Raw genomic sequence first — 24,678 nt, 5'->3', positions numbered from 1 at the left:
CGGACTGTTCCTTACACTGCTGTATTATTGCCACAATGCTACTTGGAGGAGCATTTATATCCTTAGAAATACGTGTGTAACCAATGCCATTAGCATGTTTTGTACTAATAGTATAGGTTAGTCCTAGCGTAGTAATTGCAACCAGTCGTTTCTCAATAGTCAAGTGTCCAGAACTTCTGTACACAGTAAAGCAGTAAAACATAAAATAAGGAGCTAGTTTTTTTTTAGCCATTTTGATCTTTGGTAACAGGGCAGTAGGAGACCTTCAGAAAATACATAAATTTGCACAACAACCAGTTCACATCAATTTGTTATTAAATACTAACAGATTTGATCCGACTTCCTGGATTTGTGTCTTTTTGCAGCTTTTTCATGGTTAATTTCTCTTCTGTACAATTTTGTGCTATTATACAATTTAATTCATGGATTAATTTGTTAACTAATTAATCCATGTGGATCCATGTGGACGTCTTGGGTTGTTACTGACATCTGGTCTGAATTTCACTTAAGTAGTCCTACCAGAAACAAAAGTACAGAGGAAAAACATTGATGTGTTCAATGTGTCAAAGGAGACAAAGGTCTTTCAGCCAGGAGTGCGTATTGAAATGTGGGAGAAGGACAGCACTGAATTACTGCACAGTCAAATAAAACCTTCAGATCCAATAGACTTTTAAGCCACAGAACCTCGGCGTACGTTTGTTAAAAAGCCAATGCCTAATCATCACCTGCAAGAATTCATGATATGATTTGGCTGCTATTAAACTGTGATCAAGTGTTTCGCAAAAACAAAAAAATGAATGAGAAATCATCTAAACACACTCATTTCAAATCGCACAGGGGGAAGAAGGGGAGAAATGAAGACTTAAGAACAGATATACAAAAACCGATAGAACAGGAATGAAGAATCAACACGTCTGTTGTCAAAAAACAGTAGATTACAATTGTATTTAATGTTGCTTCTGTAAAAAGAAGGCCTCAAAAGTTTCTACATTTCTGTTTTTTGTCTTTATGTCAGTATTTTATAGGCTAGTAACACTTGCGACCCACACCTGTAGCATGTAAATACAAAGAGTTGTATAAAGCGAGCCTCCCGGGGCTTTCGGATAGTCTAGAAATGTAAGTCACCGGAGAACATATCAAATTATGACAATTTCACCTTAAAGCCAATCCTTGGTTAGTCCTTTTGCTTGATTTCCAAACCTTACATACATTCATCATTGTTATGTAGACCAGGTATTGCTTTTTCATTTTTCAGCCCCTTCATCTCTCCTCTAGGGGGCCTTTGGGAGACCCAGATGGTCCCACTGCAGCTTCTGTAGTCCAGCTCGGTGTAACGGTGACCGGTCGATCTTCGCGGAACCAACCGTCGGTTTGGTAACTACCAGAAATGCCAGGGTTTTGTCTGCTACCTGCAGTCACAGCAAATGACAAACACCCGAAGTACTGCTAGACACTCCACACTGAATCTAAGGTACACTCCACAAGAATCTCCTAATAAAGACATTGTTTGGCTCGACAAGTACATTGCGCTTGACATAGTGGATGACAACTGCTAAACCTCACTCTAAAAAGAATACAAAAAGTGGTCGCTCTTTGTTATTAATGTTTTTTTTGTTGTTTTGTTTTTTATTTTTATTTTGAAACACGTTTCTATGAGCCAGCAAACCCTAGTGTTTAATACACAAATATGTTGAAAGCAAAAAAAAGAAGAAAAAAAGAAAAACTTAGAAAGGTCTTTTTTTTTTCTTTCCTTTTCTTCCCTAACAGACCAAAGGTCAGGTTTCGCGGTCGCTTTCGCCCACAGAGTAGAGCTCCCCAAGTCTTCTGAAGCGCGGGCCCCACTCTCTGAGATAGTCATAGTTCTGGTCCGAGTCCGACGACGCCGTCTCCAGCGAGCTGAGGGAGCCGGCGACCGAACCCCGGCCCTCGTACCCGTAGATCTGGATGGAGTCGTACGGTGGAGCTGTCGGGTCGTTGTCAGCTTCGTGAAGACGCACGTTGATGAACTCGTCCACGTCTACGCCGTTCGGGCCAGAGTGCTGCCCCGCCCGGGGCATGAACTGCAGGTCCGGCTTGATGTCCTTGCGCGGCAGGTAGCCGTTGATGCCATCAGGATTCTGCAGCGTGGCGATGTCAAACGCCTCAGTGTCCTCCTCGCCACCGCCTTCGTCGTCATAGCGGATGATGTTCTCCCTCACGTCTTCGTCATCCTTGATGATCAGGGGCTCGTTCTTATGTCTCCTCAAGGTCACAAATAGTACTACTATTACTGTCCGAAAAAGGAGGTGGAATGGAATAAGAGAACACAAAAAGGAAAGGAAGAAATCTTGGTCAAGCTTTACCCAAACACAAATCTAAGCATTTGTACAGACACAGAGCCTTGTGAAGTATCAATGTGTTTTGAAAATCATAAAACTCAATGAATTAATTCTATTGGGATTTACAGTGATGGACCAACACAATGTAGTGGATGACTGTGAAGTGGAAAAAAATGATGAAAAACATGGCGTGTAGTTGTATTCAGCCTCTCTTACTCTGACACCGTAAAGGGGCAGTGTCATTTTTCAGCCACACAGAATCATTTTGTAGCATAATGAAGGAACTATGTTAACTTCAGTTGTTATAAAATGCAATATATATAAAATATGACAAAAGAAATTTCACTTAATAATTTTGCAGCTTGAAATTAAGTGACTGTCTCTTTAAAAATTCCTGCTCTTTCTAAAACTGACTTCAGGAAGTCATCACAACATGGCTTCTCTATCAACTCTTTAACAACATTTTTACCAGAACTGAACTGAAAAGTAGATTACATAATGAGCTCCACTGATGCGAAGTTCCACCAGGTGTTTGCTAATTGTTGCTGGCTAGTCTGAAGGAGCTGAGTGGAGGAGAGCTGGAAACACCTCAAAGGCGGGGCTAGGTTCACCCAGGCATTTTGCACAGCCGAATGGTTGCCATGGGAGACTAAAGGATTTCTCAAACATGCATGAAAGAACCAAAGTAACACTCCAGATATTTTTTGGATGAAGGAATAATAATATTATAACATGATGTAAAGCTAAAAAAAAACAATGATTTTACATAATACTGCCCCTTTAAGAAATGCTGTCCATCAAATCTGACTTTGCTTTTTTGCAAAGAAGGAAGATGAAAAACATCAGTCTGTGAATGTGCAAAGCTTATAGAGATATACTCCAGTTGATGATAGAATGTGTGGCTGAGTACATGAGCAGATTGTTTTTGTACTCTACTACTAAAATTAAAAAGGAACACCTTAAAATAGAACAGAGTGTGTGTGTATGACATGACAAAGGAGAGAGCTCAAGTTCAATGGGATGGCGACTTACAAGAAAATGTAAATCAACGTCACTTTATAAAAACAGAAATAGATCACCTAGCAAAAGTATGATGCAAGCCAAGATGGCGATGAGCGCCCCCATACTGAGACCGATGGGGAGGACGTAGGCCTCCACGTTGCAGGACTGGACTACTAAATCTCTGCTGCACCCACAGACCCGGATGGTCAGGGTGTTGGTGCTGCTCATCGGCGGATGGCCTTGGTCCGACACAACAATTGGCAGGAAGTAGATCTCCTGCTTCTGTCGCCGGAAGCTATCGTGCTTAGCGACAACACTGATCGAGTTGTCTGTCAAAGAGGGAGAGAGAGAGAACGGGTGAATTTAGAAATTCATTTTCAGATAAGGATGTGTGAAAATCCCAGATTCCAATCCCGCTCTCAAACGGTGTGAAGAATCAGTGGCGAGCGAGGGTAAACTAATTTCACATCCACCGTCACCAGGCTTTTAAGAATGTCTCACATTTTATTGCGCCATTCTTCTTTGTTCTCGCTTCTCGTTTGAGGAATTGTCTGAAATTCAATCGTAGGAAGGTGACGCCCGAGCACGGTGCTCCTCCTGCTCTTCGAAAGCCATCAGCGTCGATGGCGGGACAGCGGCGGGCGACGCCGGCGGAGAGGAGACGGTGGCACATGTCGACCCAGAAAGGTGCCAGCTGCTCTTTGATGACACTCCTGTGAAGCTGTCTGCTCATTAGCTGGCACTTCTTACCCGGCTCACATTATCAAACACTTGCATTCCCACAAGAATCCACTCCTGGCGATCTTATTGAAAACCTACAAGATGTCTGATAGTCTAACCTTTGCCTCGTCGCTCGAGGGCGTGCCGAAGAAGGAGGATGGAAATCACAGGGACTCGTCACGGAGAGTAGAGGAAAAAAAAAACCCAGAGCCGTGATGGAAGTTTTGCATTGACAGAAAGAACTCAATCAAAAGATGAAACGCTTCATGATAGCATCACTTGCTTTTACACAATCTGTAATTGATGTGAACATATGTTCGGATTTATTTTCTTACAAGTGCTGCCACTGAGTGGTACACTCTGCTTTGTGAGCGCCAGCATGCCCTACTTCATTTTAACCGCTCAGCACTCCACACACAGCAGGCAAGGATAAACTATATCCCGGTAAACTGTTAGGGTGCGTCCCGGTATACAGGTCATCCCCATCGCCTTTGTTAAATACTGTTTGTAAAAATAGAACGAAGCATCTCCTGCCTGTCAGCTCAGCTGCAGACGGAGTTGTGTAGGTTACCTTCAAAACACAATGCTCTTACAAGAACGCTGCTTTTTACTCTTCTTTCACATAAAAGGCCACCAAAACGGTGTTCATTCTCCGAGCACATAAGGTTCAAATGAACACGGCGCACCTTGAAAGTTAAAAGCAGAATTCCGTTCAGATTAAGATTTCAGCTATAAAAAGCTCAACGTGGCAGCAAAAGTGACACCAAGTAAAAATATCCAACACAATACATCATACAATGACGCAAAAAAAAAAAAAGAAAGTATGACTTAATTGGATTACAATTTAAAGAAAATGAAGAGCGAGGAAAGGTTTATTTTTAAAACTAATTTTGACTTTGAAGCACTTCCATACTTAGTTTTTGCTTAAAGGTCACAATGGGACGTGCTTTTGTCCCAGTTAATTCACAAGTGGTCAATTCATACAAATTATATGAAATTGTGAAAAAATAATTATGCTAAAGCATCAAGAAGTGAAATATTCTCAATAGAAATCAAAATCTGACTGAAAATATAACAAAGTTATTTAACATGTAACACCTGTTGGTGCATATTCTACACATAATGAGATATATGGGGGCACTTTAGTGTTAACTAGAGGTTAGTTTATGAGTAATTATGTGACAATTCATATTTATATTACTTGCTAAAGGTAAAATAATAATCTCTGCTTCATTTAGAACCTCTTTAATAGTAAAAACCCACATTTTTAAGTATGTATAACTGTAAATAAATCCAGGACGTAAAGGACAATAATTCATGATAGTGTGTATTTAAAAAAAATCATGCACTGTTACTATTCTAATAAAATAAAAAGCAAATATTTAAGACTAACTAATATTCAGCTCCAAAAAAGATGTGTGTGTGTGTGTGTGTATATATATATATATATATATATATATATATATATATATATATATAAACTCACTTAGAGATGACATTTGATTTAAAAGTTTGATTTTCAGTTTAAAAAAAAAATATATAATTGAATTAAATCAATTTTGAAAAAAAAAAAAAAAAGAAAGTGTAAGACTGACCCACTGACCCAGTACCTTCCAGTCCCCGGTGTGCTGCTTCCACCACTCAACTAAAGGAAACTAACACTACAGATACAGGAACCATTAGTGCTTTAAATTAAAATACTATATCTTCCATTGGTTAAACTACAGAATGTCTTAAATTCCTTCTTGCGAATGTATCTACAGAACTACTGTGTATTGAAAGTTGCAGGAAAACATCTAAAACCCTCAATACTTGGCTATCTTGTCTTATAAATTTGAATTTTTTGCATCCTTGCCTTTTTCCTGATGGTTTTTGCCGGTTTTGTTTCTTATAACGGCATGTTTTTGAGTTCTTTCCTAACCAGAGAACGCCGATTCAAAGTATACAGCATCTTGTTTTCAGCTACTCGGAATCTTAGCTATTTTCCCGTTGGCTGACAACCCTTAACCTCTTCACTGTGTAAACCCTACAATTAGATTCATCATCGCAAACAAAAGCCACGTACAGAGGCTGACAGAGGCCCTCATGCTCTTCACTCAAGTGTCTCCCACAGCTGCCTGTTCAGATAGAAATAGCCACTGGAGTGCAGGGGGATACGGTGCAACGGGCTCCTTTTCTCTGTTTGGAATTAACAATATTATATACAAGTGGCAGGTGTAGTGTGGTGTGGTGTGTTGATGCGCTGCATCGAGTTGAATCGCAACACAACACATTTACTGTGGCTTTAGAAAAGTCGGAGGGGGAAATGAAGCCGTTTTGTTGTTCGGTCTAATGCAAGCCTGTTCTTTCGTTTGCGGTGGGGAAAATTTTTTTATGGACTACAATGCTTTGAAAAATATTCATGCGCCTTGAAATTGTTACTCGTCATAGCGGAAACCACAGAGATCGAGAGCTGTAATGGGATTTCATGTGATGGATCAGCACAAAGTAGTGCATAATTGTGGAAGTGGAAGGAAAATGATGCATGTTTTTGAGGGATTTTTTTTCCCCCAACATAAAAGACATAAAAGTGTGGTGTGCCCTTGGATTCAACACATCAGAGTCAAAACTTTGTTAAATCACATTTTACTGCAATTCCAACTACGAGTTGTTTGGGGTATGTCTCTGTAAGCGTCGTGATCTAGAGATGGAAATCTTTGTAAAACATTACAAGCTCAGTCAGATTGAATGGAGAGCAGTCACTAAACATCACTTTTCAAGTTGTGCCTCAGATTCTGCCAGTGGATTCAGGTCTGGGCTTTGACTGGGATAAATGATTTGTCATAAACCATTCCCAAGCTCTGGTTAGGGTCATTGCCGTCCTCTAAAGTGAAGATTGTTGAAGCCTCCAACAGGGTTCGTATTGTCCTGTAGCTCCTTTACCGACTGTCTCTTGGCTGCTTCTCTGGCCTGTTTATTGGTGGATGGCCAGATCTAGGTAGGCTTCGAGTTGGGCAATAATCTTTCCATTTCTATGTGAGATGGAGACATTGGTTCAGAACCTAGCCCTACTTCAAATCTCTCCATGAATTTCTCCCTGACATGCCCTGCTGTGTTCGTTGGACTCTACAGACCCTTCTCCATTGCCATGTCTCACTCTAGCCTGCTAATGTGTGGTGCAGTTCCAGTCAAACTGGTTGAGTCTCCATTGGTCTGAACTGAGTCTTCCACACTACATGAGCGGTCCAGGAGATGTGGTCAATGCTCTATGGTTGTCATCTTGCTGGGGAAGAATGGGTTGAAGCCATACCCATGGAGAGGTAGTTTATGATGGAGGTTGTTCTCTAACAAAACCTCTGAGGTTTTCCCAAAACAGCTGACTTTCAATTACACCCATGCTACTTCCAGTTACTACTTAGGTGATGTCTGAAGGGAATTAGTTGCACTGGAATTTAATGAGAAGCATTAGAGTAATAGGGCTTGAATATAAATGCATCATACTTTTATTTGCGAAAGCTACCTCAGAATTGCACACTACTTTGATTTAATCTGTCCTAAATCCTAACTATTAGAATACATTGAAGTTTGCGGTTGAAACATGATAAAATGCTAAAACAAACCATTAATTGGTGAGAAGCTATAAAAGATCAGAAATGATAATACTTCAAATACAACCTGCGACCCTTTCTGTTTTATATACCGCAGACTCACAGGAACAGAACTCAAGTCTTTTTTTCTGGATATTTGCACACGACAAGAAAAATGGATCTGGTTTGTGCCTCACTTTAGTTGCCGCTGCTTGATATGCTAGAAAAAGAGTGATATGCTTTTCACTGGCTATTTTTATGCTTCCTGTGATTACCCTGATGCCATGCTCCTGCCCGCTGAGTACCTATTACAAAGTAAGAGGTTTTTATTTCAGACAGAAGACAGTGAGTCCACTTTATGACCTGATTTCTATGTACTTTCCTCCATCTGAGAGAGGTTGCTGTAAATTAGCCTGCAGCTTCTGCAACCAAACAGAAGGCCAGTACCATATGAAGAGGGTTTTTTTTTTTTTTTTTTTGCCCCGAGCTGAAACATTACACAACGTCATTTGGAACACAGCCTGTTCAGAACCAGTAGTGGAAGAGAAAAAAAAAAAAACAAAAGCAGAAAAAGGAGGAATGGAATTAAGACGAGAGAAAATGGCACATAAAGCAATCAGAATATTTAGCAAATAAATGTAGCACCATCTGCCGTGAAACGGCTCCTAGGATGTCACTCTACATTGAGCTGCAAGACTGCCACAGAAAGCCATTTGGATCCCACTCATTTAGTTTGCCTCAAAATGCACTGGGGAGTGAACGAGAAGCTGGTGTCCAAACAATTTCACATCTGCTAATTGTGAGCTACACTGATCCACCAGATTTCATCTGTGGTACGGTTAATACGCCGTGGGCAAGAGACAAGACTTGTAGGCAGGAGATGGGGGGTGAGGGGAGGGAGAACTCAGAGACAATTCGGTCGTTCTCCCACTGAAACAGCTGATTTCCAGGAGGCTGATTTGGTTTTCCTCACCTTGGTTGTGTTTGATGGTGAAGTTGGGGTTGCTCTGCATCTCTTGGACCAGGCGGTAGTCGAATCTGTGACCCTGGCTCGGGTCGTCTTTGTCTACGGCGCTGACGGTGTGAATCACCTGTGTTGAAAACAAGACGAGAGGATACACAAAGCAGACGGGGCAAAGCCATTAGAGAACACAGCCTACTCATTCTGATGAAATTATGTTAGTCCATAATCGGAACCGATTATGGACTTACTTACACTATATAAAAAGACAAATAAACATGTTTAATACACAGCATCATAAGAAAAGGAACATCAGGTGGAAGCATTGAAGCAACATCTTAAGAAACCAGGAAGGACATTAAAATTTCGGAGCAAAACAAAATCTTCCAAACACATGATGGATGTGAGAAAAAATATTTGCAAGGTGTATAAAGATAACAAAGGCCATCACAAAGACCTGATATCAGTTTCTTAGAATATTAAAGGGTAGAGCTGGACCACAATAGAACCAATAAAACCTTTAAAAAAAAAGACCCTCTATGTCAGGAGAAATGGTAAACTAGTAGAAGATTGTGAAAGGATACCCAAAAAATGTTTTATGCAGCTTAAAAAGAAATACCTGCCAAATACTAAAGAAATGTTTGTAAAGTTAGACATTAAAAGTATTAAAAAATCCCCTAAAACTTTTCATTCATTCCAAGAAGACCGGGCCAATGTTGAAAATGTACATAAACTAAACAGTGAAGTCACAGCAAAAGAAGAAATAAAACAGTTTGAACCCTTGATCACAATATAAATGCACAATTCAGAAGTGGAGCAGCTCAAACCTGAAGGTGCTAATGTCAAAAAAGACAAAACAATTTCACAATTGTGGTGTTTGAATGAAATAAGAAACGGAACTAAAATCAGACATGAATAAGTTTGTTCACTCAGTAAGGCATTAAAAACATGCCTCCTCCATCACCCTCCAACTACTTCCTACTGTCATCTTCTTTGTGGTTTGTGCCAGTGGCAACGCCTCCTTGATGATTATCTAAATTGTTTGTTGCTAAAAAATAGTTTCCATAGCAGTTTTGCAAAATAAACAGGTTTTGACAAAAACCAAAAAAAAAAACCACCTCATCATATCGCCAGAACTTTTTCCTAATTTATTTTGTAAACATCAATTTGCTCAACAATATAGTGAACTAAAACGCAGCCATAGTTTACAGACATTATGTGACATTTCCATGAAACCTCCTACATTTTCTCACATTTACCTCCACATAATTCATTTTTATTTTTTTAATATGCCAGCCTACATGGCAAAACAGAAAACAGGGATTAGCTTTGGGTTTTCTCTGGCCCCAGAAATATTTCACAAATCCCACTCTGTGAACCCGATGTCGTCTTTTCTCATGAGCTGAATGTATGGCTGCACTCCTACTGTGTATTCCTGAAGTTTATGAGTATTATCAGTGAGCTCCTTTCCAGTTTGACACACTTTCAGGCTCCTGGACCTATCTGTTAATCTGTCCTCACGGGTCTTCCCAGGTTGTACGTCCCGATGATTGATTGGAAATTTAAATTCGGGACCTGCAGGACAGTTTCTCTTTTTCTCTGCTTCCTTTTCTTCCCCCTCTTCTTCACCCTTTGAATAAAGCTCCCTATTGTACGTACACAGTTGCTCTGAATGAGGGCGATTGATGAGAAGGAGAATACTAAGTACTTGTCCAGGATTTTTTTTTTTTTTGGCTGGGGAAAGCATTGTGCCATCTGGAGGAAGACATGAAAGACAGTCTAGAATTATGATCCCCTCTGATCAATCCTGACTGCGCTCATTTTCCGTTCGCTCGGTGTCCGCCGTGTCGACGGAGGCCTGTTTCAGAGAGAAAAGGTCTGTACTCCCACCTCTGTGGTTTCCCAGTGAAATAAATAGGCTATAATTCATTGTGGCCAATCATTACAGGGGAGGAGAGGGAGAAAAGGAAAAAGGACAGAGAGTAGGAAAGTGATAGATCGCTGCTTTGATGAATGAGTCATTTCTTTCCTTACCTGTCCAGGTTTCCCATTTTCGCACAGATAGGCCTCGTATTCAGTGGCAAACTCAGGGGCATTGTCGTTAATGTCCATTACTCTGATGGCCACAATTGCTCTTGATATCTGACTGTGGTTTCCTATTATGGTTCAATAGACAGATGGATGGGAAGGGAGGGAGGATGAAAAGAGGGAGAGAGTAGAGGAAAAGTAGTAGTGAATAAGCAGGAATCGGAAAAAAGAGGCTTCACACAAACAAGGCTCCGCGTGAAATTCGGCTGCATGTATTCCGCAACCTGGTTTTAATTTGTTTTTATTTGCTTTGTCTTCGTTTGTTCTTTTCCCCGGCTTCTGGGAGAACGAAGGACGAGACAATCCATCTCCGTTTCAGCAAATACAAACGATGCGAAAAGCAAAAAATAAAAAATAAAATAAAACATGCGGGCATCAGATTTTAAAATGGTTTTAGAGAATCCCCTGTACACTATGATGTTTAAAACATGAGGAGTAAAATCATGCATATTAAGGAGCCATTTGTAACTCAAGTCTGGAGAAAAAAAACAAAAAAAAACAAGAAAAGGCCATTTAATCAGATGAGGTTTCGAGAGGAAATATTCATCACTGATAACTGACAGTCGCTTTCAAGAGGCCCCGTGAATTTATTTATTCATCAGTGGAGCAATTGGCAACTTTTCAAGCAGTTAATTATTCTTTAACCCCAAAAGAAAGTTTCCCCCACTGGAGCCAATGAAACTTCTTTGAGTTCAATTATTTTGTTGATATTTTTTTTACCCTTTTGTCTGAATTAATGTTTGTACACAGCAGTTATTACAATTGACTTGCATATAGGTGCTAAGCTGATTTTTTTTCATTTAAAGTTTCAGCAATTTATACCCATAACACAAGAAAACCCACAAAAACAAAACAAAATAAACAAAAAACCGAGCTTACTAAAGGACTTTGAGTTGAAATAGAGAAAGTTTTCAGAGGCAAATTATATTGGAGTGTGGATGTAAAACTTGCCGGGGACAAACTATTTTATTACAGTACATTAATTAGGCCCTTGTGGATGTAAAACTATCATTTTAATAAAAGGTTGCTCTGTTCTGTCAATGATATGAGGCTTCAAGTGATGAGTTGAAACGCTTGGAAACGCGGATTTTGCGTTTCCAAGTGTTTTCACAAATGCATCAACTTTGTCTACAGTTAAGATTGTATCCTGTATTGGCATACATCCCTGGAATCTCAAGAATCTTAGATTTTTAGTAAAGTACAACAGAAAGAGCGTTGCAAAAAACAAAAATCTCCCTGCCTCATGCCTTCCTCAGAAAGACAGCTAATGTTCTTAAGTCCCACCCACAGGCCATAAGCATGCTAATGTCTATTTTAATTAATGCAATATTTAAACAAACAAACTTTTTGAAGATCCTTGATAAACATTGTAGTTACTGGAATCCAATGTTTTTAGCTTGATCAATGTGGTTTTCTAACCAGAAACTAAAAAAATGCTGTCTTTGTCTCATTAGCTTATACAGCTAAGAGCTACCACGCTGCGCTAGCCCATAACCCTGTTTAATGTGGTGGCTGCTACTTCAGGAAGAATCAATTTTAGCTATTTTCAGTACCAGTAGGGTGTTTAAAACAGAAGAAGGATGAAGTACAGCTTTCTTTTAAAAGGCAGTGGTCTAGCTGGTTATTCATCCTGCTACAACAGAGAGCTTGATATTAGCAGGTACTCGTCACGTTGCACCTTTGCTTTTCCTTTTTGGATGTTTTTTGGTGTGAAAAAGAACCGTCTGCCACACATCAACTATTTGTGCCCACTCTTGGGATGTTTTGTTAATTCGATGAATGAGCTAATTGATCCTGGACGCAATTCCATAAATGCTAGCCAAACTAAACCTCTAACGTTGATTTTAGAGGTTTAGCTTTTTTGTTGTTGTTGTTCCTTTCAACCTCTCCCTGTTATAGAAAGTAGAGCTTTAGAAAAGCTGGCAGTGCTTTGGAAATCTTTGAGTTTACATGTGTCCTCTTTGAGGAATAAAGCTATCAGGCTAATCACAGATTCCAGACGCTAAAAACAGTTTCAAATGTCAACTCTGAATCATTTCGTCTGCCTCACAGCGACTGCTCCCTCACATGCACAGTCAGACATCGTCTCTGCTTCTCAAATAAAAAATTAATGACCTCTTACCAAGGCTGGATAAAAGATGTTGAGCGCTGTTTAATTATAGCTCTTAAATAGAAATTGGAATCAGCAGTTCAAAGCTTTACAAAACCCGGAGATCAGAAATCAACCAACAACCTCCGCGCATCTCTCTATTTTTTAAAAAAACTGGGTGAATTTGAACAAACTGTTGAGTCAGTATATAGATAAAATATTAAGTCAGTATATTTTACTACTATAATACTCTACATTCTATAATACTATTAGGGTGCTGCTGGTGCATTTGTTCACTATACCAGAGAATTTCACATAGTAACAATAGACTGCATTACCAGGACTTGACAGGGTTTGATAGTTACACACCATGAGGGGAGCACAAATGTCACAGTGGGCATATATGACTGTCTGTAGAACAGATTATTGTCACCAAGATGGATCACACCGAGGGAGGACTATCACATCACCGAGCATTACAGAACCTGATGACATCTCTGTCTGCCATGCAGACACAGGTACCCCAAAGGAAACTTATCAAATGGAAATCATTTGGTACACATGCAGACCACCTACGGCTCTGTAAATGATTCAGTTTGGCAGATTTATAACTGGCAACACACACAAGTGGAGGCATCGCGGGTGTTTTATTTCTGCCTAATCAAGCTTGGTATAAACTAGAAGAGCAGCTCCAAAATGTACATCAGCAGCAGTAATCGTTAACATAGGAAAATAAAAAGTGTCGCAAGTATATTAAAAAACACTTCTACAAAAACTACACAGCCTACATCTACCATGACATACTACCATGCTGTAGAGCCATATTTGGTACATTCAACACTCATTTTTATCACTCATTTTTGTAAATTTTTGCTCATGTTCTGCAAAGTACTTAAAAGAAAATACAACAAATGAAGCTGACATTTCTAGGTGCAGTACTCCATCACACACTATTGGCTGGCATTTGGTACTCAGCCAATCCAGGAGGACCATTCATTTTCCTTGATGCTGATTGGCTGTATCCCCCAACAGTGGAAATAAGAAAGACTGTAGATATTAGCTTCTGTAGTGCTGCTAATTACCACAAACATCTTTTTTTTTTTTTTGCTAACATCACTTTTGGCGAAAGATGAGACAGCCATGAACATGTTGCCACACATACTGCATTAATACAATTGCAGTTGGAGGAAACCTGGGATTAGTCGATTTTATCTGCATTTCCTGTCTTTCAACAAACGAATGAAACCAAAGTGGAGAGCAGGGGCCCTTGAAAGTCGAGGCCCTCCGCCTATCTGGAAGGCAAATTGAAAAAGAGGTAAACAGCGAGGTGAGTGGAAACTGACAGTCGGATAGACAGTGATAGATGGATTAAAGTGGAGAGAGAGGAGGGGACCCGATCCCCACCCACCCCCTCTCCACCCTCCCTCAAGCAGACAGGGAATAGAATCTGATTAGTCAGACGTCAACTGGTGCGAGGCGGCAGAACGAGCCTCAGTTTGGGTGGCAAATGGCACCGGGACAGAGCCGGGGAAACACATCTATTCCCTTTCACGCCAGAGGAGACACCGCCTTCTACTCTCCGAGCGTGAAGAATAGCAAAACCGCCGTATTCATTTTGGCAAATTCCTATTAGGTGCTTTTAGAGATGCCACTATCTCAAGCCACAGTTACTTTGCCAAGGGGCATGAAGACATGCCTGCAGTGTACAGAGGGAACGGGTGGGGGGAGTTTACAACGTGACAAGAGGACGGGGGCTTATCGAGTGAAACACATTCGGCTCGCTCAAAAAGGGGGCGCCGCGTCGATTGCGGGGAATTCGTCTTTAACTCCACGGCCAGAAACATTGTGACAGTGTTTGGGGCTTTGATTTATTCCAACAATTAACGAGTGTTTCCTTTGATTAAAGGAAGAACGGGACGGGACCAGAACGAGAAGCAAGGGAGAGATACGGCAGAAGCAGACAGAAAAGTTACAAGCTGAGTCAATTTCTATCCCAATAGCTTAAAGGGGTACATTAAGCTTTATCACATCATACAGCCCCCCTGAAACAATCTGTATGCAAATAAAGCCTTGCGTACGGTTGAAGCTGTTTGTAGCTCTGCCGGCAAGATTTTCTACATCGTCAGTGACTTTTTTTGTGCTTCGCAGATGTTCTTTAATCTGTAATGGATGCCTGGCGTTTGGAGCAATCCACTCTGGAGCATGTCTTTAAAACAGTCTATTTGATATGTCTTAATGTTATTGCACTTCCACAAATTGAGCGCTGGGCCGTTTAATTCAATCAAAACTCAGCAAATTAACGTGTTTAATGCCTCTGCGGAGTCACGGGCTAATTGTTTGTGCCGTGCTCCCGGAGCGGTTAAACTGTTTAACGGAGGATTTCCAGTAGTAGGTCAGCGGTTCCTTTAGCTGAGAAGAGTTCCGAAAAAAAAAAGAAAAGAAAGAGGAGAGAACATGCTCTGTCTGTTTTTTAAATCTTGCATGCCGATGTGTGTCTAATTGCTGACTTGCAGATCGGACAACGGGATGAGAAACACTTTTAGCTTGTTTTTACAAAATAATTAGGAACATAGAGTAGAATATATTCCTACTTTAACATCTACAGTTACAAATAAACACTTAAAGCATGTTTTATATTTGTTCACCTTCGAAGAGTAACTAATTCAAAATGAACCCTAAACTTAAAAACTAATTCTTGTTTCAACGCCTTAAATAATAAGGTCTTCTTGTATTCATTTATTTGCCCATTGATTTTTCATTACTCTTTACTTTAGACTTGATGCAGTACTTCATCTCCCACTGACTTTATTGTCAACCTTTTGCTGTTGGACCTTTCAATCAGTGAGAAACTGTCATCAGTTGTGGTTTATTATGTAAGATAACTGTAACTGAAAATAAGATGCCCATTTTTCAGTAAGACAACTTTTTCCATAGAGGTACATCAAGTTAGCATTTGATACAAAAGGATATATTTTTTATAAAGTCTAAGCTAATGTTAGATATTAGGATATAATTATTTGAAAATAAAAGTAGATTAAACATACAGCTCTGCATTTGTAGTGCGGTTCTGTGAAGTTATCAGTAATAGTTTTTTTAACGCAGTAAAAAACCTTTTTGCCAATGTAAATGCATCCTCAAAGTGGAGGAAAGCTAACAAGCTAAGCAGGTGTACACAGCATCAATCTGCCTCATGAGCTAATCTGAATAAAACCTTGGCTGATTTGGACTTCGGTCCCATCCACAGGGCAAGGTTTTCTTTTTTGTTTTTTAATTGTAAACTTTTAGTTTTTCTCCACATATTTTTAAATGGGTTTCAAAGGGAAAATTCAATAATGTGGACTAATGTGGACAGTGAACATGGTCAGGTTTGCTCAACCTCTAATCTAACCGATAACCTCAAATGAGTTTACATTTTTTCTCTCTCTTTCTGCAGGCGTAGCAGCAGACTGTTACAGTGTTCTCTTGTATTCTCTCTATTGTTCTTTCTCTCTACTCTGATGCAGCTGATCTGGTGGATCGACTCCTCATCCTTTTCCTACACATAAAACTATTTCCAAAAATAATTTCACATAACTTCCCTTAAAAAAAAAAACTTTAAATATCACTTTAAGTGGGATAAATTTGCAGAACATTTTCTTCAGATATTTCAAAGCGTTTGGAAGTACACAGCCCTCCTTCAGCAGCTAAGTAACAGCTTTGTGTGGCACCAGGACTCGCCCCGCCCGCCCCTACTTACTGACTTCTGTAGCGGTTACTGTGATGTTGTGCCACATGTCCGTCTCCCGGTCCAGCGGCTTGGCCAGCGTGATGTTCCCGTCGTCCACGTTGATGTTGAACTGCCTCTCCAGATCCGTGTGCCGATCGATGAAGTACCTGCAAAGAAAAGCAAACATCAGAAATTCGAGCCGGACCGCTGGAGCGAGCAGCTCCGCTCGAGCGTCTTCTCAGGTCCTCCGGTTGCCGAGGCCGACGGGGAACCCCGCTCATCAAGAGAAACCTGTAGATCAATGGGTATTTAAAACGCCGACAAATCAATAATTATCATCTAAGGAATAATTATGGCTTTCACATGAGCAGCACGGCAGCCTAATGACATCTCTGAAGTGCTCCATTTCCAATCACACACACTCACACACAAAACAAAGCAACCATTAGCACATGTGAGCGTGTGTCAGGGTAAGAGATGTGCTGCTGTTAACCCTGTTTGGCATCTCCCAACACTCAATGGCTCCCAAAGGCTTTGAATTAATGAGTTAGGACAGCAAAGTGTCACACACAACACAACAGGGTGGGTGTGAGAGGGGATGGGGGAAGAGGGGGAGTGATAATGGATAGAATTGAGATTAACCATTGGCCTGTGTGTTAAGAGTGTTCTTGTTTGGATTTTAGCAGCAATGTGTTGATTTTAGCCAGGGGCTGTTATGGGATTTTCACAGTTTGAGAAGCTTAAAAAAAAAAAAAATCCAGGTTTTAAGGTAGTAAACAAAGGTTTTCCATCAAAATATACCATAATATAACATATCATGTATGTAAAAACAGCAAAAAGCAACAGCTATGAAAGCTGCAGCTGGAATAACACACAGCCTGTAAGAGTCGAGTATGTCAGATTTTTTTTTTTTTTTTTTTGTGGCGTTGATACACAACTAAAGCCAAAAATACAGAATACTCTTTTTTTTTCATATTATAAAGTAGAGCAACCTATTTCTGCTGACTGCCTGGCAATAAGACAACTACTACTTCAGTGGTGGACATACTTCCACTAATTAACCACAGTTTGTGGTTCCCGCTTTAGCGGTTTTGGTAACTTTGAATATATTTAGCACATACACCTTCCCCTAAAATCCTAAAATTTTAAAGAATTTATCAGAATTAGAAATGACCAAAGTCAAGCATGGATTTGGATGGAAATTTGGACCTAATGCCAATCAGCAGCATTAGTCAGTGAACAAACTTCAGAGAAATTAAAGTGTCTGTGATATTTAAAATATATAGTTAGGTGTTGTATTTATGTGTATTGGATTTTGTTACACTGGTTTAGCTTGAGGCTAGATCTAAAAGCTGCACTGAGGTATTGAACATACAGCCGACAGTGGTGGGCAGCTAATTTCTCAGCTTTTGTTGTTTTGCTGACGTCAAAAAACACCTCATGCACTTAGGTTCCACCAAATTCTTGCTTCCAGATAAATTCTAATCCGCTAATTTACTTAGCTCTTTTGAAAACTTTCGGTTGAATAAAGTTTGACATCTGTGCTAACGTTTTGCTTACCAGTTAGCAATTCTACAAGCACTTGGACGTTTAAGTTAAAGAAACTTTATTGAGTAAGTTACAGTTACAACAAACAAAACAAATGAAGTAGACAGAAAAATACTAACAACCAGAGGTGTTATTAAACAAATACATGCAAAAAATTTCCCATATCAATTGTTTTAAGAGCCTTTCTGTTTTTCTGCTCACATTCTCCACTATGATGCAGTGCAGGATATTACATTTACCCAGACTGCATCGCTGCAGAACAGTCAACAGTTTAAAATCCAGTGATGTCCTGGGATACTTTCTGACTAAAGCGCTATGGTGGGTATCAACAACTCTGAATTTAACTCTTTAGCAATAGCTTCTGCTATATGCCACTTTAGTATAGCTCTTTAGTGTTAGAGGGAGTAATGTTTATGATTAGTGCTGTAGGGTTAGCACAGCTAATGTTTTAGTTAGCGGTCCCACCACTGTAGAAGTATGACTGGACATATTTTCATCTATGTAGAGCTGTTACTCTTATGTTTATGCTGTTTTAAAACTGCAGTTAGCAAGCTAAAACTAGCATTTCTGTTACAACTCAACACAGCCCGAGTAACCAAGCAGCCAGTCCAACAAAATAACCAGCCATATCATTTTACTCCAACTGTTGGACCATAGCAACTGCATAATGGGAACAAATGTTTTTTTCCTCTGTTGATGGGAACATTTTTATTCTCAGGTGGACATTTTCCAACAGTTCAGATCTGTGACCCACTGATTTATTTAGTTTATGACTTTAACACAAGGGCGGGTGGAATTATAAACTCTGCAGAAAAACACTAAAGAAGAGGGTATGTAATTGGAGTGCAAAAAAAAAGAAAAGGAGGATTCTTCCGGAGCTACTTGAAGGTGTGAAATTGCTCTTTCATGTTGGAGCGCGTACGGCCGCCAATTCCCGGGACAAGCCCACACAAAAACTGGCTCAAAAAGAATCTGTCATTATGGGTCATCTTTGGTTTCCACACGTTGTGCTCACCATTGTGTGCGGCTGTCACACACAGCCTACTCGCCACTGGAAAAAAAAACAACAACCAAAAAACAAAAATACACACACACCCATGTAGCCGCAGTGATTCACGTCAGCTAATTACACCGTGCACTGCACAACTGTTTCCAAGCCCCCCCGTTTCCTCTCCTCCCCCCAGGGGGACACGCTGTCTCCGTTCATCTTGCGCCGTCTCACTCTCATGTCCCCCTTCACAGTCGTCACCTTTTTTTTCTCCTGTTCAATCCAGATGGGTCTCGAGCTCTTCCCATTGCAGTCCCACTCTCACACACACACACCCTTTCTAACACTTGCACCCTGCTGCCCCCTGTTTTCATTTTTTTTCTTCCTCATCCTGGGTTTCATACCATCTCTCACTGGAGCTGCTCATCCCTATCAGCGCAGACCTGTTGGCAGGAGCTCGGCTGTATTTTACTTGAAGAAATAAAAAAGAGGGGGTGAAAGAGGACAGAGGCGAAAAGCACAAAAAAAATGGAGAAAGAACACCAGACAAACTCAACAACTGTTTATGTGAAGGAGGGTGCTGCTTATTCAAGAATGGCAGGGAATGAAATAAATAAACCACTGGCCCAGATTCCAATTGTTGGGGAGATGTACCGAGGCGTGACATTTCCATTTTTGAGATGAAATGGTGTAAAATTCTCCAGACGGCAGGGCTGGTAGAGGTCCATGAGGATCCTCCGCCTCACCCCCCAACCCGCATCCCTTCTGTCTGTGCCCCAACACTTCCCAAACCCTCCACCCGCCCTCCACCCTTACGCCCTGCAGACGCAGAGCACTTTCAAGACAGGCAGACAGCAGCAAACCACCTGGGAGCAGCCGCTCTCCTGCAGACTGAGTGGATCCCAGTCAGGCTCTGACAGCCTCACGTGGAGGCAAGGAGACAGACCCTGAAATGTTCTGCCACCTGCCACTCATGCTGACAACGTGATGTGCAAAGAATTAAAAGCAAAAAAAAAATAAAAAGATTTTAAAAAAATAATAATTTCAGGGTTTACAGACTCTGCTGGTCTGTGTCGTTGCCTAGTTTCTCTCTCTGGACGGAGCTGTTTAAAAGCCGATCGGCCGACATGCTAAACGTAACGGCCGGGCAACTGAGCCCAAATGTTTTGCCCTTCGAATGACTCGGTGTAGATCTATTCAGCTTCCTCCCATCTTAAGGAAATCAGAAAGCTTGTTGTAAAAGCTGCTCTTTTTTGTAACGGTGGAGATGTTTTTCTTTTTTTTTTTATTATTTACATTTCAATGCACAGCTTTCCTGCCAGACTACTTGTCAGTTAAACAGCATGGCCAGGACGTCTCTCCCTGTTGGAGCTTCTGCAGGTTGCAGTCTTTAAGCCTCATTAACTATGCCGCCTGTCAGCGTCTCACTTAGTTTTCCATCAGAGCTTCCTTTTGATAAAAAAATCGGACTTAAATGAATATTTGAAGATTTTAAATTGTTTTGTCCTTAGGTACAAATGTTAAGAAAAAACAAAACAAAAACTGTGACATTTAAGGAATATTTACCAGACCCTTATGCTCCTTTGACATGTGTCTGTCAGGCTACAAATGAATCAATCATAATCCAGTTTTGCAGTGCATACTCCGTGAAACGATCACAAAATTAGGGTGGGAATATGAGGTTTAATCCCAACTGGAGCTCTAATTACGACACTTAGCTATGAATGTTCATCAGCTGTCGCAACATGTTATTACTGAATACGTTGCTTATTCAGTGGTAACATCACTGAATAAGCAACGAACACTGTCCTGACATGGCAGAACACTCCCTATATCGGACATTTTGTATCGATATTGATACAAAGTGTGGACAAATAGAAGAAACACATTTCAGACAGGTGATGACACCTGACGCTTTGCCAATGCATCAAATGCATTTGATGCAAATGCATTTTTAAAAAGGGCTGTCATCTGTGGTCTTTTGTAGCCAGTTATTCTAAATAAAAGCAATTCTGTCTTCATCACTCTGAATCTGTTAAGCGCCTAACAGACACTCAGCCTATCTCCTCCCAATGAACAGCCACTGGAAGTTTAAAACTCTGCTAACATGGGTGGTGAGTACATCCAGAAAAAGGAAAAAAAAAACCTCTAGCTTACAAGTCAAACAAAAAAGTTCAGAAAAGTCCATGCTGTCTCATAGACAGCAACTCTGTCTATGAGACAGCATGAGAGGAAAAAAGGGAATGTCTAAGGATGCCACATGCTAGCTGTGGTAACGCTGCAAGCTAACACTACGACTCGAAGAGATGATCTGTTCGGCAAAGTTCTGAATCTCGCAACGCTACAATTTACTGAGGTACAAATTAACAGAAAAATGCTAATCAGCTGATGACTCAGTCGCAGTCGGTTATTAAATAGTGAACTAAGTAGTTATTCGTCTTTATCAGTCTATATGCCATTGGATACGTAACACAGAAGTGTCCTACTCTATGTTTGCGCTGCAGCAGCTAGGAGAACATAGTGTCTTTGGACTATGAATATATATATTATTGTTTGCATCCCAGTGGTCATAAAATTTGGAGGAGGAGGGGGGGGGGAGAGATCAAGCCTATCTTTTTATTTGTTTTTATTTTTGTCCATAGAGAACAAAATGCCCGTGACATTCCTGCTTGTTATTAGGCCAGGAATTCCTCCGGGAGGATCACAGATGCAGGACTAATTTAGCCGTATCCTGAATGCTGACCATTTCTGTTCATACACCGTATTTTATTCAGGTTGGCTCCCAAGCCAAAGGGAGGGTCCAAACTAATCTATATAGAACATCAGAAAAAATATGAAAAAATATTATCAGAAAGGAATGTACCAGTGAGAGAGAAAAAAAGCCAACGTTGAATATCTTTTTTTATTTTTTTCAAACCTGGCTCATGTACTTGAGTGCTTGTAATACCATATGCTGCATGTCAGCTGTCCACTAACATAGCCTAGAAACAAGCAATTATGTTCCTAGAAATCCACACAGAAACAGGGAAGGGATGAGGGTCGGGGGGGAGAAGTTAATAAAAAACAGAGGGAAAAAATACCAGCATGGTCAATAGTTTTGTAGAAATTAAACTCACAGTTTCTTCTTTAAAACCCAGAAGTTTCTTTCAGACAGTCCTAGAGACTGCCAGATGTCACATTGCTTTTTATCTGTTATCAGTCAGGTAGAAAACGAAAGAGCACAGGCTCTGGGGAGAAACAGCTCTGGGGGAGTATTTCATGAGAGCACCTGAAAGGTTATTGGTTGGATGCATTAAGTACAGCTGAGGGGTTGTTTGTCTCCTGAGTGGAATGAGGACATGGCAGCCCACCAGAGCACTCGCCCGCGAGTGTTTTAGACTCAGTCTGGCCTGGCCTGGTCCAGGAGGAAGGGTGGGGGGGATTAAGACAGCGAGTGATTCTAATCAGAGGGGGTCGAGTCGAGAGCTTTTGCCAATGATAGCTGGACAGCATCAACAGTAATGCTGGTATATTTTCCTGGTGCTCTTCATGAACAGGTCAGTCTTTACAAACTACTGCTACCGTCCAGGAAACAGAAAAATACATTGTCTTAAAAGTCTGGTATAGATTAAGAAGAAAAAAAAAGTTAATTGTTTGCCTTTGTTATTTATTTATTTTGAAAGTTTTTAATTGAGTGCAAAAGTATCTCTACCCCTTGTACTTTTCAACTTTTATTTTTTTCCCCATATTACAAATTTAAGCTTCCATATATTTTACTGGGGTTTTATTTGATAGACCAACCTAAAGTTGTTTATAATTGTGAAGAGGGATGAAAATGATGCATAGTTCCTTACATTTTTGACATACAAAGATTAGGGACAGGAGTTTAAATTAATTTCAATTAATTACTTACAACAATTTCAATGGGTAAAACTTTACCCTTTGTATCTAAAAGTTCCAGCTCGGGGCCTTTACATGCAAAGGTCCCGAGCTGGAACCTTTACATTCAGGTGTTTCTGGTACACCCGTATATCTGACGGAAAAGTAACATCTGCGAAAAGCAAAAGACAACAAAGCTGCTTATCTTGGCACAGTGGGGTTCATTTTTACTTTAAAAAATGATCTGATGGTAAGCTATCGTTCAAGTTATCCAAAAAGGAGTTAAATTAAGCAAAGCCTAATCCTAATGCAGCATCTCAATGCTAAACATGTAGCAGCAGCACAGACGTCCACAGTTCATATTTCTATGAAAGCTTCATGAATGATCAAGGGTTTCTGATTCACTGGAAAGCTGAATGGTTAGAATAACATTTTACTCCAGTCTGATAGCTGACTAACCTAAACAACAGATTAAAAACAAAAAGATCTTTGTTTTGTTGAGCTCACATGTCTATTTATTCAATAGCAAAAAGAGGTTTTGAATTGAGAAAGTTCAGTAAAACTTTCAAGAACTTCCATTTGTTGCAGTAACAACTTCAAGTCTTTTGGGATTATGGGAATGTGGGCATTCACATAAACCCGCCGACAGACACTCACACCCCGTGCTCCCTTATGAGCAGCCGCTGGAAGTTTAAAACTCTAACATGGTGAGTACATCCAGAAAAGAAAAATCTCTTTAGCTGACAAGTCAAACAGCAAAGCATTCGGAAGAACTTTGCCTATGAGGCACTTGGACAGGAAAGAAAGGGAATGCAGAAGGAAGCCACATGCTAGCTGCTGTAAAGCTACAAGCTAAAGCTACGGCACTGATGTTTGAGAGCAGCTGAAAAACCGGGAAGTAGCAAACCTCTATATCAGCTCTACAGAAGCAGATTGAAAAATGTTAATCAGCTGACGACTCAAGTCAGTTACTAAAAAGTGAAGAAACAAAAGAAACCAGTCTAAGCTACTCTACTGCTATAGTTTATCACAAAGAAAATAACATACACAATTACCAGAAAGAAGTTGTACAGAGCAACTGCTAAATACATCTACATTGATCATCTTCTTGTTCACATTAAAAAGAAAAGGGTTTGTAATCAACAGATTCATGTTTGGTTTGAAACAATCTATTTTAGAACAGAATGGTCCTTTAATTGTCCCTCTGTAGTTAAAAGTAGTTCTACTACTTAGAGAGGAAACTGACAGGTAAATGGAAACAAACACTAAAAACTAAAGATAAGCAGATGTTATAAAATAAAAATGTTTGCACAAGTAACTCAGAAGGTAAAGAACTCCATAAAGGATATTAGAATAGAATGGAAATGTCCTTTAATGTCCCACAGTGGGGAAAATCAAGTGTACGAGCAGCAAGCAGATTTTTCTCCATTCTTTGAGGCATTTTTGTTGTCTTCACTTTGTGTTTGTCTGTCGCGTAAAATACGCCACAACTGGTGGCTCTGACATGACAACGTGAAAAAGTTGAATGGTTATAAATATATTTCTATATATCTTGTGGATCAATCTTATCTTTGTCCAGGAAAGATAACCTGTTTGTCACTTTTGGAAACTGAGCATATTTGCATAAATCTGACGAACAGAAGAAATCTGAACAAATGTAGGCGTGCTGTTATTTACTCTGAATGTAATGTAATTCAATTGTAAAGGCGAGCATGGCGTCAGAGCACATGCTAAAATATTCACTGTTGTTTCTCATATTTAGTAAAAAAATTTTCTGAGGTTTTATGGAAAAAATATTAGATCTGAATACATAAAAGCCCGTGAAGACAAAAAA

The 24,678-nt window shown here is 40.1% G+C and overlaps 1 protein-coding gene across 2 annotated transcripts in view; it reads right to left on the bottom strand.

Moving 5' to 3' along the window:
* Positions 1-228: 228 nt before the first annotated feature.
* Positions 229-24,678, bottom strand: part of cdh8 (cadherin 8) — a 164,405-nt gene continuing 139,955 nt past the window's right edge. The window contains exons 8-12 of one of the 2 annotated variants that reach the window (XM_015031409.1): positions 16,481-16,617; positions 10,602-10,723; positions 8,580-8,697; positions 3,398-3,649; positions 229-2,269 (exon numbers count right to left, since the gene is read on the bottom strand). In XM_015031409.1, coding sequence (XP_014886895.1) covers positions 1,776-2,269; positions 3,398-3,649; positions 8,580-8,697; positions 10,602-10,723; positions 16,481-16,617 — 1,123 coding nt within the window. In that variant the 3' untranslated portion in view covers positions 229-1,775. The remainder of the gene's footprint in view (positions 2,270-3,397; positions 3,650-8,579; positions 8,698-10,601; positions 10,724-16,480; positions 16,618-24,678) is intronic. The other variant, XM_015031410.1, reaches the window with a different exon arrangement.

Source organism: Poecilia latipinna, unplaced genomic scaffold (genome assembly GCF_001443285.1).
Source record: "Poecilia latipinna isolate Pla-1442-1.1 unplaced genomic scaffold, P_latipinna-1.0 Scaffold206, whole genome shotgun sequence".
Classification (NCBI taxonomy): domain Eukaryota; kingdom Metazoa; phylum Chordata; class Actinopteri; order Cyprinodontiformes; family Poeciliidae; genus Poecilia; species Poecilia latipinna.
The sequence above is the reverse complement of the archived record's forward strand: the minus strand, read 5'-3'. Positions and strand labels throughout refer to the sequence as shown.